Source organism: Manduca sexta, chromosome 20, assembly GCF_014839805.1.
Source record: "Manduca sexta isolate Smith_Timp_Sample1 chromosome 20, JHU_Msex_v1.0, whole genome shotgun sequence".
In the NCBI taxonomy this organism is placed as follows: Eukaryota; Metazoa; Arthropoda; class Insecta; order Lepidoptera; family Sphingidae; genus Manduca; species Manduca sexta.
In genome coordinates this window covers 2632033-2652419 of record NC_051134.1, presented here as the reverse complement: position 1 = coordinate 2652419, position 20387 = coordinate 2632033, and the positions used below count along the sequence as shown (strand labels likewise).

Genomic DNA, 20387 nt, shown 5'->3' with positions numbered 1-20387 from the left:
TAATGTTAATGATCATTAACACCATTGTGCATGCTTCTAAATAAAAATAATTACATTTTGTAGAAGCGTTTAGAAGATGGAGTGACTTTTTGCTTAGTTAATAAAAAAAATATGTTGGCTGAAACAAGGGTGATATTTGAATTAAGTTAGGGTAATCATTGGTACTCATTTTTTGTTCTATTATAAATATTTATATGTATGTTTGTATATTTTATACCTATATAAATGTGTGTATATTATAATGTTGTGTATGACTTGTAAATGTCATAGTGCAATTTTTATTATTATTATTATAAATAAATAAATACTAGGGAGCCAGCACTTGTGCGGCATGCCTAATGTTTTCTAAACTTTAACATACCTTTATGCTTCAGAAAATTTGTAAATGCTTTTGTCATACTTACTCTTTTAATTGGAAAAAAAATTTAAAACGTAAAACCTAGAACTCCGATCCATAATGCCATAAAGTAACCCTGAAATACAACTTTTTAATAATTAGTACGTAATTAATCGGCCATCAAACATGACTTTTCAATCCTTTTAACAAAATTTTTGGTAATTAATGAAATTTTAATCCGATTATATCTAAAGGTTTTTATGTTGGTTTTACGTTACTAAAACCTTAAATACGCGGAAATGGATAAGTTTTCGGAGAATTTTCAGTTGTAAACTTTTCGGTACATTAATCTAATCTACTTTAATTACCTAATAGTATATTAAACAAGCAAAACGACTACCAAAAGCAATATTAAGAAACTAATCTCAAGAAAAACACCGAAATAGTAAAAAAAAATACATATAACATTAAATATTCTTATTCTTTCCGAACCTAAACTATATTACTGAACTTTTCCATTTTAATATTACTGAAACTGTAACAAGGTCGAGTTATGTTTTACGTCTTTTCCCGGCTTTTCCTCAAGGTGAACGCTTGTTTGTTTTGGCTCAATACAGGTAATATTACAAAAAGGAACGCCGGCGAAAATTGTTTATTTTATATTAATAGTTGATGATTTTTACAAGGCTACATCACACTGTGAGGATTGAGAAAATTGTATTTGAATAGTTGTAATAGTTGCAAAAAAGGAATAGTTTGTTACATAAAAATATAACATAGTTGATTTATATCAAGCTTTTGCTCGCAGTGTCGCTCGCGTGAAGGAGTTTTCCGGGATTTTTTTCCGACTTACTCGATATGTATCGATATAATTATGACCAAATTACACAAAATCGTTATCAATTGTAGCCTATGTATTATTCTGATGTATAACCAATATTACTGTATAGTTTCATCAAAATCCGTTCAGTAGTTTTTTCGTGGAAGTGGAACAAACATACATACATCTATCCATCCTAACAAACTTTCGCATTTATAATATTAGCAAGATTGTACGTGTGATCAAAATCACAAGACTAACATTCCAGATGGTTATTGATTATTATTATTCATTATTATTATTCATTCCAGATGGTTACTGATTATAATAAGCAAATATTTGGACTAGATTTGCACTCATGGTAAAACCCAATATTAATCCCAACGTAAATGTCTGGTATTTCCCATGTTTATCCTAATCCGATGTTCAGCAGATGTTAACACGATAACGCCATCATAATTAATTAGTCTACAAATACGGCTAATTGCCTTCGAAATTATATTACACATTGAGATTTATACCGTCATATTAAATACCGTACACATTTTTCATCACTTAAAATAGATTTACTTTTTTACATATTGATGAAAATAAGACTACAACGAATCAAACAATAAATACAATTTATTGTAAATAAAATGCAATCAATGAACCAGTGACTAGGTATAGTAGAGCAATGGTAGCTAATATCCAAGAGAAGCAAGCCAAGTGACAGGACATGAAAAATAAATATTTCATACATCGATATATAAATATACTATGTGCTAGATTTTGGGTTCCGAACATTCATTGTGTTCAACTGAACTGAACTGCAATTCATTCAAACTGACTATAGTATTATTTACAGCTTTTGGTTGTGTACGGAGTGGCACTCATAATATAAGAACTCGAGTATAAGTGTAAACCTGAATGTGAATAAAAAATATTAGTCAATTTAATAAAATTATTGATTTCATGGAGTCAGATCGCTCTTCCCAGTAGGCACGCGTTATTCATTTGCATTCTTATTTCCAACAATTATAAAAAAATCTAATTAACTTAAGATGTACCGATAGGTAACTTGAAATTTGTTCTTCTGTTATTGTGACTGGCTGTACATGTATCCGACGTCGATAATATTTTCTGTACAATATTTATGAAGAATTTTAGAATTTCTTTACATTAAAATACCACTTTAATTTTCCCCAGGTCTCAAACCACTGAATTCTAAAAAAAATCTTTCAAGACGACTTAATTTAGAAATGTTCATACTTCCGTTCTACAATATTAAACGTCGCAAGAGAAATTGTGAAAAGTCAGAATTCACAATTTCCTTTTCAATTTTATATTTAGAACTGCAATATTTTTAATAGTAAAAATAAGTTTCAATAAAAGTTATAACTATAAACATTTTATCACATCCAATATTTATAAGTAGAAAAAGCTTTATAAACATAATTCGGATTACTTACTAAAGAAATAGATAAATAAAGTAGTTTTGCAACTAAACATAAATGGTAACAAGGAATAGTAAGTCTTTTTTGTCGAGAACATATTTCCATATAGTAAATAATATTAAGGAAGATGAATATATTGTTATTAGTGTCGAAGGTCGAGCTCAAAAGTGGTTTTGAGTTGTGACATCGAGTGGCTGACTAATTAAAAAACTTACAGGAAATGCAGCAAAGTCGAGATCACCACGCGTGAATCACGTACAAAATAAAATGTAGTGGTAAACGGTTAAATGCTAATTATGGTACCAATATAAAAACATCAATGAGTTCTCATCTCAATATTTTTGTTATACATGCGCGTAAAGTGACCCACTGCAACTGATGATAAGTGGAATGAGGTCCAAATGTCAAGTGACGATAGATGATTACCCCTCGGCAATCTACACAATTATGCCGGCCTGTTGGAACCGTATATATACTTTTTTTTTTTTTTTTTTTTTTTTTTTTAACCGTATATATACTAGCCAATCCCGGAACGCGACACACTTACGTAGATCACTCTGGCGGGTTTTAACACCTTATGGATGGTAGTCGCTATTCGAGCGGATATAAAATATATCCTACAACCAACAAAAAGTATATTATTTACGCGTATTATTTACCGTGGAAATTAACCAGAAAGCAATATCGAGTTGTATCAAAGGTATTCAGTCAAAAAGAAAAAATACCTAAAGGCATCAGCCAGTTGGAGCGAATTTGCACGTTGTATTTTATTAAAGCTTTTATATACATGACGTCAAGATATTTTTATACCACTTATACCAGAACATAAGAAATGTTAACAGCAGATTAATAGCAGAAATAGACGAAATAGATTTCGGAGCGCTACTTTATAAAGGACCCGCGAGAATTCGGCAGACCGTCTACTTTGTAAGGGTTTATCTGATATCTATTAGTGTTAAACTTATATCCAGAGTTCTTAAAATTGCTTTGAGCGATCTAGATCTAGTTTTGTATTTTGGCCTTGAGCGAAGTGAAAGGCCTCAACTTCTAAGTATAACAGAATCCAATTAGAAATTGTTTTAAAGTCTAAAAATAGTTTCATAGAGTAAGTTTGAACATTTTGTTTACACATAACAAACTCCGTGGTACACCACTAGCTATTAAAGAGCACTAAAGCGTAGAGACGCGGCCAGTAAGTTTACCCCCGCTTGATCGCACACTGCTCAAATATTCTGCCAAATAATAAATGAAGCGTAAACCACTTCCAACTTGACTACATCCTGTTAGTTTTCAGAGATTTCAATATTGCCAGTCTATTTCGAACTGGCGATATTTTACTATAAAATGAATAATTTTGATATTCGAATTTGTGCATTTCATGTACAAATTATATTAATAATATTTTTGGAGAACTTAGTTTAATTAGTGAGAAATCGATGACATGCTGCATCACACAGAAAATTATTTAGAATATAAGAATAGTTTGAGATATTATATAAATACAATATTATATAGTAATTATATATGTTATATCCCTCGGTGGCGTAGTTGTATTGGGTACGATGTACGACAGCCGTGCTGAGGTCTCAGCCTCACATCCTAGATCAGACAGTGATATTGGGTTAATATGTACTTACACCTTTGTCTACCTCTTGAGAAATAAAAGGCGTGCGTTTGTGTACGTATTTATTTTTAACATGTGTACGGTAGCGAACTGGATACTATAAATAAATCTGGTTTGTACTCCACCGCCGGCACGTACCCATCTTACATTAAAGGAATGCAAATCAATCAAACTTAATGATCATAAAATCATTAGCTCAAGTTCGAGGAATCATTTAATTTAATTAATGTTTTCTACAACTCAATGGTTATTTGTGTCGCAGTTACTTATTTCTTAGATATTTGGTTTTACTTTTCTTAATAAACTCTATATACCTACATGTAATAACTGTAATACATACTTCCATTCTCCTCCTCTCACTTGCCCTTATCCCACCTCAATTTGGGGTCGACGCAACGCAACGCAGCATTTTTATCAAGGATTATACAAAAATATTTTACTTACTTTTTACGAGCGGCGGCCTGTCTGACGTTGATAATCCCTGTATTATTATTAATTAATTATTACGGAAAATTGTCTCTCATTAACACATTGACAGTTTAATAATGCAATATCTAAAATCGAACGAAATATTACCGTTTATAATTTATCAATTAATTGGAAAATCGTTCCTAATTAACAAATTACCCATTAATTACATCAACGCTCTATGATCTGACTAACATTACCGCCTCTTAATTTAATTTGTAACAAAGATAACATTTCAGTATTATAATAATTAATTACATAAGAGTTGTGACACAATAATAATTTAAAATACCCGATGTTAATTACAAATCCTGTTGATTTCATTAACTGTATTTTTTCGTTTCAGCGAGCACGAACTTAGTGGGAAAATTCACTCAGAGCGTTCGCCGTATCGTGCAAGATGTCAAAGACGAAGGAACATCAAGTAAGTTAATTAAAGAACAAAGCTTTTACGTAAAAGTTGATTTAAGAATCAGCAAAGAATATTGTAGCTTGTTAATAAACAAAAATATTTCAGTTTTCTTTTGTCGTATATTTAATGAATAATCTGTGTTCAATAACTTGATCTTTTTTTTTTCTGCTTTAAATGACGAGATGTCGACTATTGCCCATACATAAACAGTAGGGACACCATCCAACACCTTGAATTAGAAAGTATTGTTTGGTATTCTACTGCGCTCGCCATCCTGAGACATGAGATGTTAAGTTTTATTGTGTTCAGTAGTTACACTACAATGTGATCAAAACAAATTAATGAAGTTTCTAGCCTTTACCAAAAGACGAATAAGATGACGTAGGCTAAATTATATTCACATATTTGTCAATTAAAAAAATATTTCCTAATATTTGTTGCTCGTATTCACATTTTTAAATCACTAATATAATATTAATATCATGATTATGTCTCTTTGGTTGTCGAATTATTTGGCCTAAAAAATAATTACAAAATAGTAATCACCTAAAATATTAGTAAGTTATTATTATATTTATTGGTATATGACTAATTTGTTGCTTATCATTGTCGTTCATAAGATTTAGGTATACAAAAAAAGATAAAATTCAGTTTACTTAATCTTTATCTTATTACAATGTTAAAATGTGTTTTTCGTCTAATCACATACATGACTTGTACCAAAAAACACATAAGTAATGCAGGTAAATGTACTGATGCATCAGAGTATAATATAACCTAATAGAAACGGGTAAAGTATATATTGAAGCTAGCTCAGTTTGTTACGCAAAAATCACAAACTGTAGAATAACAAAAGCTGACTTTGTATTAGCATCTAGTTTACACACCTGAAAATCTGACTACCATTTGCATACATTTTACATGCATTGCACACTCTTGCTTTAAGTGCAATGGGGTGGTTAAACCTCAACCAAACTATCCATTATGTTTACAGCTTAACAGAAATACATACAAAATAAACGTAGAAGTGCAAACGTCTTCGTAAAAGTTTTTTCAATAACAAAACATGACATTATTGAAAGAAAACTATTTTTTGCATTTAATTTTATGACCCTCCGTGACCATAATGGCTGCAGTCTTTGAAAATAGTTTTATCTCAATGTCATTCCCGTAAACATATTAAGAAAACATGACATGACACCGCATAATGTATTGCCCGATCGAACTAGTACATCCGAATCATCGTATTTGTTCTACGCACAGACTACAAGGTACGGGTTATGGACGAGTGCGTCCGACGTTCACAATGCACATGCACAACCGTCGGTGATGCGAATTGCGAGTTGGTGATTCGTTCGACCAAATTATATCCATGTGAACCTGGTTCCCGAATAGGCATCTGTGTTCTGGTTTCTAATGAAAGTGGCCTATCATTATAGGATATGGTAAAGCTGTCTATCGTGTTCAGAAGAAGGTTCTCTTGCATTTGGTCAGATTACATTAAGTTCAGACTGATATATTTAGACCATATCCTGCAGTATACAGTTTAAGATATTTATTTTTCAAGAAGAATTATATTTATTTACATGAGAAATTATATTTAATTAATATATAAAACTAAACTGCATTATTGGCGTTAAACAGGACATATTAACGGAGTGAGGGTAGGTTTGTATTACAAAAAAATTCTCATCAGTATATGCCGTCACAACTTTCCAAAGCCGATCACGATGCCTGGTCAATGACCTCGAAATAATCTATTTCCCTTGTCCCCCTCAGTATACAGGGAAGATTTTAAATAGATTTCCCACTTAATAAAAAAGGGCTCAAAAGCAGAAACGAAGACGGAATACTAAGCGACTGCCCATGACGTTTATTTGAGGATCCTATTACGACTTACAATTCTTTGTTCTTTGTAGGCAGTGTTCATGACTAGTAAAAACTAAAAGTCCATACTGGCCGTTGTCTATTTCCTACATTCAAATTCAGAATATAAAATAAATTAACATATCCCAAGTTGTATTAAAAATCATAAATAATAATCCATCCATTTGCGTCGCTAAAATTCGTAGAATATGAACCCGATACGCCAACGTAGCACAAAAACTAATATAATATTATTGAGTCCAACCCATTAAAACCAATAAGCTGATCCCTCTTTTATATAAAGTGGACCGGATTAAAATCAAAATGGAATAGTGGCTACAAAATTGGCGTTCCAATAATGTTATATTTATCTTATCAAAAAATATTAGTTACGTATTTATATATTTAAAACCATCCATATAACAAGATGTTAGGTAACATATAAACTTATAATACAAAATATAATTATGGCTGTATGTATAGATGCAACTTAATTACGCTCTCGAGTGTGTAACAGAATATGACGAATTTTGACAGCGTTTTTTTTTTTGCAACAACACCGACTCAACTGAGAACAAGCTCTTAAATGACAGCTTATACTTGATTTATTAAATGTCTAGTTGAGATCCTAGTCAAAGATGAGATACATTTATAAATACAGCCATAGCGTCATTAACTAATGAATATTATACACTGATTAATTAATACTGGTCAGTAGTTTTATCTGCTGTCCAAATTATAGGAGTAATGTAAATTATACCATTTCTATATAAACATAATCATCGGCACCATCATTATAGTCTCTTAGTGGTCAGATCTTGGACGTAAGTCTATGTACTATTTCTAGAGGCGATAATGCTACCGATTACCACTAGTTAGTGCAACACTTTTGTTTCTGGATCTCGTACTCGTCCAAACTTCTTGTCCAGCAACAACTAAAAAACTCACAGTTAATTTATAGAATTGTAATGCTAATTCGAACAAATAATCGCAAAGAATGGAGTGTGTATATGTAAATGTTGGGGCGGGCAGGGTTGATTACCACTGTAGACGAGTGGCATACTAAGTGCTTACGACCGCTGATTTATACACGTACCGAGCCGTACTTGTAATTGTGATGTTTATTTATTTACCACTAAAGACTAAACTTCTTCTATACTTTACGGCAGTCTCCCTACTGCACCTGATGGTAAGTAGGGTCCAATAGAATATGGACTGACGAGTTATGATTACCGCTCAGGAAACGTTGGAAGAAAACTAAAATTAATAAAATCGTTATAAAATCCGAAAAATAGTTAATTTTTTTTTATTTATTTATAATTAGGACAACCAGTAGTTGTTACATTATAAAAAGCTGCAATAAAATATAACAGTAATTATAAGTTTAAATGCACAACAATTTAAAGTCACAGCATGCATTGACAAAAAAATAATAATAACAGTATTAATATTAACTGGACATAAACCATTAAGGCGCACTTTTTTACAAATAAAATTTTAAAGTCGACATAATTATTCCGGCCTGAACCTAATTTTGTGCGGTAGACCAACGAAGTAAACTGTCGCAGATTATTTATCAAATCAATTCGTATGTTATTCTATTATGTTTATCTTTACAGCCTAGCAGGATTCCTGTTTTCCAATTTGAAGGATATTGTAGGTCGTGGAACTGACTATTATAAACCTGAACTTCTTGTTTTAGGGTGACGAGTGCAGTACATTGCCATATTTTTTTTTGTTGTAAAAATTCATATGATTTGCATACGCATTATACACCGCTTAAAAAGAAGTTGTCGCGTCGGTTACATATGAATGATATTATAAATAAAACATATCCAAAAACCTTTCCCATTATAAAAGGCTTGAGTTGATTCACGGACATAAATTCGATTTCTGTAATCACATTTCATACACACAAAGGTAAAGCACATTTCTGTTCCGTCACAAACAATGAGCGTAATGTTATTATTTACCTCTCGTACACTCAGGAACCCTTTTTTAATCCGTATTTACATGATTGGTAAGCCTCCCGTTCCACGTTTATTTATCCGTGGGCCCAATGATATTTAAGTAAAAATATGTAGATAGGACTCTATACTGCACACGATTGACAAAAATGGCGCATTATCGCACACATAGTTATCTTATTATTATTCTTATAACTGCAATATGACACGTGAAAGTGGAAGAGCATGGGCATTTTCATTAGCATCATATAGGACATTTTATTGAATATTTTGTAGACGACAAACTTCAATCGTTGCATACGCGATACTAAGGCCGATTGTGCTAATGATCCCAATTTTAGCTGCCACTAGAAGATTATTTATAACGCGTCTACCATTTTTTATTATATTCGAGTCGGTCGGATTTATATTTATTTTAGTTTTTATTCAATTTAATTATGTTCTGTAACTTCGTCTGGATAGGATTGATCGTATAACATTTTAAAGTATTTTAAATTGAAGAGATACACCTGTAATGCCGGGATAGGAACTGATTCCTAATAAACCGAAAGATTCACACGTCATAGGACAGATATAGGTCTACGTAAGGTGTTAAAATCATTAGCCTTCCTCGCGTTGTCGTAGCCGGGTAAAAAAATTACATATTTTTTTTATTAAACCAAATTTTGGAAGTAGTAACGTTACTAAAGAAAAGTTATTTGTAAACTTACATCGTATAAAGAAATCCAGCCTCAGGGGGAGACGTAATGGCCCGGAGCCGCGCACTTACCATGGCCTCACGTGGTGCCTTGGAAGACCTGTTCTTACGATCTTACCGACGAAACTGTTAAAACCGGGGAACTGTATTTTGCTCCGCCAGAGCACTGGCGTCCTTCTCTTTTGGTTACGCCTGGGGCCTCGCGTCGTTTAGAGCTACCACTGGTTGTAAAGAAACAGGTATCCGATGATAGAAACGTTCTTCTCCTTACACATTATTCAATAAACAGACAACTATTAACTCGATGTAAATGTCTCCTACCGTCTACTGAACCATAATTATACCAGCTTTGTCTTGTTAAACGGTGGTGACGGATTAATTATGGCCAAGGGATTCGCAAACAAATTATCTACGGTGTGTTTGATCTCAAAGCAATTTATCTGCGTACTGGTTGGTCACTTTAATGTATTCAATTCTGAATACATTCACGGTCATTGCAATAGGTGTTGCATTGCAATAGCTTTAGTTAACTAGATATATGTAGTACTCGGAGGATTCAGTAATATTATGAAAGATAGTAACATAAAACTCACTGTCTCGGTTGTGAACTGCAGTGCTGTGGTCTCGGGTTTGTTCCTCGAGTCGAGCAAATTGATACTGGAATCTTCTGGCCGGAGCATAGAAAAGGTCTCCCAATGAAAGGCCTGCCCCACATTAAGTCCCTATAAGCGCAAGGCTTTTTCCGGAATGGTCAAAGACATTTTTAGAGTGGACATCGCTCACCTATGCCTCTCCCGCGGCTACACCCATGGTTGTGCGTATTAAGGAACTAGGAAGGGTGCGTTATTTTATAATAGTTTTGTTCCGAGAAATAAACAGATATTTCCTGATTTCTTTCTTCTTCATACAACATAATTCACATTCAAGCTATAAATTATAAAATTTTTCGAGTTTTTGTCCTTAACGTAAGGCCGACTGAATTGTACGTGTTTGTTAATTATCCAATTAAAAAAACATTTTGTAATGCAAAGCACGAACTTGTCTAGTTCGTGGAACTGCTTTACAATACTATTTACAGAATGCGCGATGAATTCTTAAAAGGCTCACTATGTAGTTTATATTTTCGATAAGTATTTTGTAAGAGGTAATGTTATTGTCTTTAATGTTTTCTTAGATAGTAATATCTAAAACTTCAATTTATGACATCTTTCACTAATTAAAATCTGCAATATCGCTCAGAAATTAAGTTAATATTTATTAATATTTAATTGTGTTTATAATAGGATGAGATTCTCATGCAATCGGAGCTAGCGAAACCTATTGCACACTCATTGTTAGCAAGTAATGAAACAATATTATTAATATTTGGAAAACTAAACAACGATTCACGTTTACGACTTAGAGACGTGAGAATATTATGACATTCTTATTCCTTAATATATTTTTTTTAAATGTGTTAGGTTGAAAGATCATCAAAACGATTAGAATAATTTCTAAACCATAAAGAAAACGTAAATAAAACACCAATTAGATCTATAATATAAATAAGCACATAATTGCTAAGATTCAAAATAAACAGATGTTGAAAATCTTTTTGTTTTACCAGGCGGCCAGACGAAAGAAGAGGTGATAGAAACCAATGAACGTCTGCGAGCAGTCAGAGTACGGCTGGATGAAAACTATGACACTGCGAAAAAAGCGCTGGTAACTCTCATGACACGATACAGCGACTCCAAGTCCCAGAGGAACGTCTTCACTAGATATGCCTTACTCAAAGCCATGATTAAGGTAGGTCTTGCTAGATTATAAAATAACTTTCTATGTCTAGAAAATACTAATACAAAGATACGAGTTAAATGACTACTTTCGTATCATAAAAACATCTTTCTTAATTATAATATAAGTATCGCATTGTTAAATTTCCCTGTTGTGTATTATATTATACACCAAATCGTAAAAAAAATAAAGCGACATGTCGACATCAAATAAACCTTTGGCAAATTTATAATTCGTTGACACCAGATCTGATAATACCATTCTCAGTCCATCTTTATCAATCTTTAATTCAATCTCCTCGGTATCGATGTTTAATTATTTTGTAGAGCGCTGTGAGTTGTCTATTAATCTTTAGTTACGTTCAATCTGTTTCGATGTCATTAACTCTATTGAACTAAATGTTTTGGCGCAGATTCACCTGCGTGAATGAGCTTCTGGAATAAAAGTACTGTAGCATACCTTTTTGGAGAGAAAGACCAGGACATGGTCAAAATGTGTCCAAAACTTCATCCAAATCTCTTCAACGGCTTCTGTGTTTACTTACAAAAACATCAAAATATCTTCGCTAACTTTCTTATCAATAATATAATAAAATAAAACACATTCTCAGGAACAAAAATTACAGATTATTTCTTGAAGCTGTTTGCAAATTTTTCTGTTGCCACGTTTGTCTTCCTTTATCATTCAGAACCGTTACCTATCCAACCGTGGCCACTGTTGAGACCTCTAGACTTTACCCAGTCAATATTGAATTTATCTCTAGGGATCCATATTTTATTCCGAGGTAAAAATGTAACCGCATTTTATCCACAACTTGATAATATATTTTGTCTTTTGGACGGAAAGTTTTCTGAGTTGAAAATAAGACGAAACATTGTAAATCTAGTAATTTCTTCGACTTTAGAATAATCATTTATTTTTACATATACCATCATCATTATAGAGTTTTACAAGTTTTGCGGATGATTCGGATTGCTGATGTATCCATTGCTGCTTTATCTTCTCTCTGATCGCTATTTTCAATAAACGATCCTTTTTTTGGTCTATGTCAAAAATGAACAATGGTTCTTTTGACACACTTACAAATGAGTTATTTTGATTGGTTTATTCTGGTTATCGGATTGAAGATCGAGATTGGGATCGTTTATTGAATACGGCTGTAAAACAAACTAGATTTTGTCAATGACAAAGCATATGTCTTTAACACCACACTACATTTGTACTTATACTTCACTACAAACTCATTCGCCAGATTAAACGGAGGACGGGAACTTGTTTATAACAAAGCGTGAAATGCACGAGCGCAGTGTAAGTGGCAGATTCCTCTAGTTAAATTAGTCCTGCTTGCTACAGGGAGCATTGTCTTGATTGCATTTACAAATTGGAACATTTCTGCTTCATTATTTACAATTTGTTCCGTGGTTTACTAAGTTTCGTCAGTTTATTATAGTGGCAATATCTTATGTTAAACCTTTAAAAAGAAATACGAAGATTTATGCAAAGTAACTCATTCTAGAACCATGATTGTCCTTTAAACTCTTTAAATAAGATTTCATATATTAATTTTGTAGAAGAGATGAATTTATGTACGTATGATCAACATTCTAGGTTTTAGTATTCAAATTATTTTTTATTTTTATTTTGCCGGTTTTCTGCCGAGTGAAGACATATCCCGCTACCTGTTATTCTTCAGATGCAATCACAGCAGCGATAGCGAATTCCAGACCAACCAACATATCTTTTACACTAGCAACAATGGATACGAAAATGGGATATTCACATTTCAATTTTATATTAGTTTATTTATTACATGTTTCAACTGAGCCTTCCATATCTTTACCATAAAATAACCAAGAGTTCTTCGTACAGTCGTCCATTTTGAAAATCACTTTAACTATTTTTGCGCCTTTTTACTGGTTTTTAACTGAAACATTTACATTACATATTAGTTTGGACGTTAAAACGTTAGAGGAAAGTGCGTAATATTCACGTCCAAAACCTTTTCTCAGACGGACAGCGGATATTCGACAAAAAATAAAAGTTGGCAATCCCGCGAGGTGTGTACGTGCCCTATATACTTATTTCATACGAGTCACGTTGTGTTGCCAACCTTTGCGTTAACAGGACTGCTTCTGCTGAATGTCGAGCTCCCATTATATTTCGTGCGTCTTGAATGTAAAACGCGAAAAAAGAAACAATTTTGTCTCTATGAAGCGTTATGGCAATCGCAATTCCCTGAGATTGCAACAGTTTCTCCACAGGAACGTACTTACAATAAATTTATTTTATTACTAAATACACTTATTAATATTCAATTGAATACGTGATTTGTATGTAAAATCATTTATGTACTCTAGTAGCAGATGGTATAATTGCAAATTACATTTTCGTTAAGGTTTCGAATGATTACAGATTGCACTGCTACGCCGTGTCGCTTTTATCCCTCGAATATCATATTTATGATTCCTTAAGCTTGTCTGAGTCGACAAAGAATACACGTCGTCGGTTTTTGAAAGTGGGCCGACCCTCGCTCCCAGAGGAGCTCCTTACACGATGACATTACGTGACTAGGATTCAATTGGCTCGTGCGGTTACCTTTTTACTGATTTTTTATTAAGTTATCACGGGATTCAATTAGGTTACGTAGTTATTCGGGGCTCGTACTCTTTCAAGAGTTTATTAAATCATAGAAACTAAAGAAGAATAATTAATTTACATTCTACTGAGGAATACATAAATTAAAATGTATTCTTCCAAGAGGTGAGAACTTGGTGACTTGAAACACAGGCATTGCCTACATCAGGTGACATTCTCTTTAACACATGTATGTACCTATACATTTAATAGTAGCATTAAATGTGATGATGAGATAATAATAAAAATAAATAAATAAGTAATATTGCTAAGCATAAAAGTGTGCCTAAGCCTTATTTTGTACGATATGGTTGATATTTTTAAATCTGGTATGTATAAAATACACATTCAATCTACGTTTTTGAAATTTTTATAAACACCGCGTGAATTTACGGGCTGTTAATTGCTTACAGCAGATCAAATCCTCGAACATAAAGTGCAACAAATTGCATCCACGCCAGAACAGAACGGACAAAAACAAAATTTCAAACCCAATTTTCGGTCAATAAATTCGGAATTTATTTCGTGCAACGTAGAATTACAAATTCATCGAGGCGATTCTTTTTCTATTAAATTTTTCATATAACCAAGCGGCATTTGCGATTTTTTTTACTTTTGCACGATACGTGATGTCATTCGTTGTCAGTGGGATATCGGAAACTCTAAAAATAACTATCGCGACGGCATTGCATCGACGACGAGTTTAAAGGAAATAAAAATGTCGCGACAAATTCCTAAAGTATTTTCGCGAGATTTTTCGTGTGGACGAAAAATAGTTTTTGCTAACGCTGTCGACTTATATACTATTTGGATAATAAATAAGTTATTGGGATTTAAATTTCTATTCAAATAACTTTCTTCAATGATTTTCACATAAATGCAGAGATTCAACTATATGTTATTAATAACTTATCCATACCAATATTATAAATCGAAAATAACTCTTTAAAAAAATAATCTTCGAAAATAATCTTTAAAATTTTGAAAAATAAACTGTTTAAGCTGCCAAAACCAGCCAAAAAAAAACCTCAACTTAGCAGCTATCATGTTAATGTTTACCATTCGATTTTACAATAACAATGTAAAATACAACAGCGATACTTTAATAGCCACTGCTATGTAGTTTCTAAAGTATGCAACAAAACATCTGACAAGTTGAAGGACATATTGCGTCCAGGCTCTAGCAATATCTGTGGAATTTATCATGTGGGTATGGTAATTAAATATAGCAGTACAAGCCTTTGTCAAGCATGTCTTTGAGGCCATCTCAAATAGTTTACAGAGTTATATCAACTAGGAAACTGTCAGCGTCTTGGAATTTACAGCAGGTACTAAAGTATAACTCAATTTAGTACGTAATGAAATAGTTTTTATGAAATATTGTTACAAAATTTCCCGTTTCATCTTTTTTATATTTGTCTCAATAAATTCAATCAATCAAATAATACTAAAAACTTCAAAACTGAACATATTATCTTCAATCGAAATATAATATTTTCTTTATCTGTAATAAAGTAAACCCTTTAAAGTTTATTTTATTGAATAAAAATCGTTTGTTGATGAGGTCACAAAAGTTTAAAGGCGATTTGAATTTGTTTAGCTACATTTTGCTGTTGACAGTACGTTTATTTTGAGATATACCCTCAAACTCATAAACGTACACATAAACTCTTTCTGCTTAATATTAAAGGCGCAAGCACTCGTTTATTTCGAGAATATGAAAAGGATATATCAACAAGAAAACGTTTTGACAGGCGTTTTCCTCGCAAACGTGTGTAATACGTGACTCGCTTTCAAAGCTTTTTTTATTATCTCCTTTAAATCATGAAAAAAAATTATAAGGATCAAAATAGAAAACATATTGTGGTACATTTGTTACTTAACCCATGATGAAGGAGGCGTGCCTATCGCCATATCGGACATAGATACCAGACTCTGGACTGATAATGAGTAGAAATTACTTTGCCCAGCCCGGGGATCGAAGCTGAGACTCGAGCTTGAGCCTCAACACTGCATTCATACCATAATACCTAGTCTTGCCATAAATATTGTAATAAAGAAAAAAGAAAATTGTTAACTGCAAATAACATTTATTACTTTTACAGTGTGTCAGTTTAATACATAAATATAAAACAATTAAAAATATAAAAAGCTTATTCGAAGTGGTCTCCATTGGCTGCAATACAGTCCTTTAAACGATGAGGCCAGTTATCAATAGAAGCACGCACTCTTTCCATGGGAAAATTCTTCACTGCCAATCGTATAGATTGTTTTAGGGACTCCAAATTATCATGGCGTTTAGAGCAAGCTGTACTCTCTAAAACTGACCACAAATCATAATCCAGCGGATTAAGATCGGGACTAGACGACGGCCAGTCTTCAGCTCTGATGAAGTCCGAAACGTTCGATTCCAACCAAGACTGCGTGGACCGAGCTTTATGACCCGGCGCCGAGTCTTGCTGGAAGGACCATACTTGGTTATTGAACATGGTGATGTTAAGGGGCTTAACTACCTTCTCAAGAATGGTATCTTGATACACTTGTGCCGATGTTTTGATACCTTTTTCACAAAAATATGGCTCAGTCACTCCTTCATAGCTAACACCGCACCAAACCATCACTGAAGTCGGATAATGTCCACGTTGCACTCTGTCGACTAATTGGGAAGCTTCCTTAGAGCTTTGAGCATAAATACGGTCATTTTGTTTGTTAAAATGTTGCTTAATTGTAAAAATTTTCTCATCCGTAAACAAAATTTTTCTGTGACCTCCCTTTGCGTACCGCTTCAGTAGTTGTTTCGATTTTACCACCCTATTCTTCTTTAAATTATCAGTTAAGAAATGGCCAGTGCGTCTCTTATAGGCTGCAAGTCCTAAGTCATCTTTTAAAATACGCGACATGGTTCTAGGTGCTATCTTCATTTCCCGAGATAAAATCTTTTGCTTTCGGACAGGATTTCTTCGAATTCTTTCCCTTACTGCTTTGACCACCTTTTTCGTACGAACACTACGTGGACGGCCAGATCTTTTTCTGTCACAAACAGAGGAGGTCTCATTGTACCTATTAATAGCCCGGTACACAAACATTTTACTAATACCAAGTGTATGGAGAGTTTTAAAAATTGCATTTGGCTCCATACCTACTTTGTGTAATGCTATCACAGCGATTCGGTTCTCTTTATCACCCCACACCATTTTAATATCGCAAAATATTTTACAATGTATTGGCGCCAAAATGAGAAAACACAATGAACAATCGTATAAAAATGACAGATTCGAAATTCAAATGTAATATTTTTTTATAATTAAGTGTAACAGTATTTATGGCCAGACTAAGTATAGCCACGCTACCGAGATACTCAGTTTTGTTTCTTAGTATATTCATTGAAACTACTTCAAACTCGCCTAAAATCTAGAGCAGCAACAGGAATTAAAATAATTTATTTCATTATATTTACAAGTAATAAAATGAGTACAAATCAAGAACTTTATAATTTAGTTATTATAACTTTTTTCTTATTTACACCTTGACTTCTTCGCAACCTTAACATTATTATGATTATTGTTTTTTTATGTCGACCGTAGAACACCGACATCAATTGTAGTTAAAACATTGTGGTTTTGTTTTTCGCGCAACTTTTGTACCATTCAATTGTAACCCAAATAACAGTAAATACCTACGGAAAATAGAAACGCAGAGACTATATATAGTATCACGGGTTGTAAAACACATAAAACTTGTAATGGGGATGAAATCAAATATGATATCAATAAAAGTATACGGATTGTCACTAGCACAGCGATTCTTGTAAAACATAGACAATTTATTTGACACTCGATTGTTACTTATCATAGACGCCATTTGGCGCCAACGTATGCGATATAAAACAAGCTAAGATAAGTAAACGTGACTCCGTTTATCTTCGCTAAAATATCGGGAATAACTTTTGCCTTCGCACAAAAATTTCTTAATATCAAAAATTGTTTGATGGATATTTCCTGGTTCGCAAGCTTACTTCAGAAAGATTGATTTATTGGATATAAAAGTATCCGTTATTCAGACGCTTTCTTTATGAATTTAAATATTTTAGTTGAGAGCAAATTTGGAGGAGGTCTATGTCCAGCGGTGGACTAAAAATAGACTGATAAGACGGAAACAATGAAAAATATTATTTTATGCCTTTAATTACTTGTAAATAAGATAATTTTTACTTCCTCAAGATCACTATTTTATTACGTATAATGCTTAATAATACAAATAACGTCATAGCAAACAATCTCAATACGAGATGTGATCTCATCTCAGATTGTAACGTCATGGTTTAAAACGTGACGCGTAACAAATGATTCGCATAATAATATTCATTATTCATGATGTCCTGGTAATTCAATTGGTTGTCCGGTTTTCACCGTGTTTAAAATTTATTAACCACGACTTCGCGTTTAACGAGTCCTACTCGTGTTTCAATACACACGTTAGTATATTTACTCGTTTCATGTTTGCTAGCAAAAAGCTAACATCATCTGTCAGTTATTAACTGTAATGTGTAATATTACAGAAATGATATGAAACAGAACTGATAGGTGTCAGTTATTTAATCGACTTCCAAAAAGGTGAAGGTTTTTAATTCGATGTGTATTTTTTATGTTCTATACCTCAGGATTCAGTCAAGTGCAGTTTTACCTAAAATAAGATAATCAAGCGCAACATTAATGATAAGTAAAGTACAATGACAAGTTTACGCTATTTGTATTCTGAATTAGACTAATATATCTTGTATTAATAAATATATATATATATATATATATATATGGACACATAATATATAATTGGATTTTATGAGATATAACATCAAATTCAGGACGGCGTGTAGTGCGTGTGATATGTAAAGAATAAAGATTTGTAAATATGATTCATATCATCTGGCAAGTCGCTTATTTTACTATTCAGTTGAACGTAAAAAGATATTATCCTCCCAATAAATATTTTGACAGACAATCTAAACCCAACACGCAAACAATAAATTTATTCATAAACATTAAAAATACAAAAGAACATGCACTAAGCGCGCACAGCCCAGAAGTGCAATCTCCGCGGTCATAACGTTGTAACACTATCGCGGAATGCTCTCATAAATATGCAATTTGTTGGCGGATGGGCGTTTTTCCTCAAGCCACGTTGATGTAGGTTACTGTATTAACAAACCGTGAACGTTTTACGTGTAAGTATTTCTGAAAAGGTTTAGGTAACTTATGCGTTCGCTACCTACGTTTTCAGAGCAAAATTCGTTAAGTATAAAGAACATATTATAATAAAAATAAGTTGCAGACAAAATATAACACGAACTAATAATTCTAGAAGCATATAATTTAAATAGCATCTTGAACAGCGAAAGGATTTTCGAAAAAACATTCCCTAAAATAGAATCTTAATTATTAGGTATTCGGGCTTATTTTATGTCACAAGATAAAAGTAGTGTAGCGGCATGCAGGCAGCTAGTTGACGCGTTAATTTATTCAAAGCTCTGAGTGTAGCTTTGTTTATGAGTAAACGCAACATCGTACAATGCTTGCTGGTCTTGGCTTTTCAAATCTTACGGGTAGAATAAGACAAACCGATGACATCACAAAATACCGAATGAAAACGTGAAATATATAATATCAGACCTGTATTATATACCGTCCCACTACTGGGCATAGGACTCCTGTACTACTGTAGGATTAGGATGGCCTAAGTCCACCACGCTGGCCTAATGTGGATTGATAGACTTCACACACCTTCAAAATTCCTATAGAAAATTTCTCAATGTCCTCATAATGTTTTCCTTCGCCGTTAAAGCAAACAATAATTCACAAAGAATACACAGATAATTTTAGAAAAGCCAGAGATGTGTGCCCTTGAATTTTGAACTTGCAGACGTTCATCTCAGTAGTCCGTTCCACACGATGTTTCACACCCAACTAGGCTATCGCCTCTCCTTATAAATGTGTTCGAAGGTAACTCGGCAAAAGGCCAAGCTACAGATGCGTTCCAATTTAAGACACATTATTAAAACTAACTTACTCCACAGCGAGAAGAGCCCAGTTTTCCTCTTAATTTCCATTATGTTGTGCGTTTTTAGTCCTAAACTTTTAATGTGCTACTTAATTAATAGTTTCTCTTTTGTTATTTGTTTACTTGTTTTACCATTTGCGGTCATTAAGCACGTGTTAATACAGTATTAAATTTGTCGTCTTTTTTAATGACATTAAACAAGCAAATTAAAAATTTATCCTCTCACTATATACTTGAATAAAATGAGTTTATGTATGTATAAAATAATTATAAGACTACAATGATACACGAAACTT

At 33.0% G+C, this 20387-nt stretch overlaps 1 protein-coding gene across 1 annotated transcript in view; it reads left to right on the top strand.

The window, feature by feature from the left end:
- The window catches only part of LOC115445377, a 42333-nt gene that overhangs the window by 16060 nt on the left and 5886 nt on the right, over positions 1–20387 (top strand). The window contains exons 2-3 of the mRNA XM_037440761.1: positions 5032–5109; positions 11234–11415. Coding sequence (XP_037296658.1) covers positions 5032–5109; positions 11234–11415 — 260 coding nt within the window. The remainder of the gene's footprint in view (positions 1–5031; positions 5110–11233; positions 11416–20387) is intronic.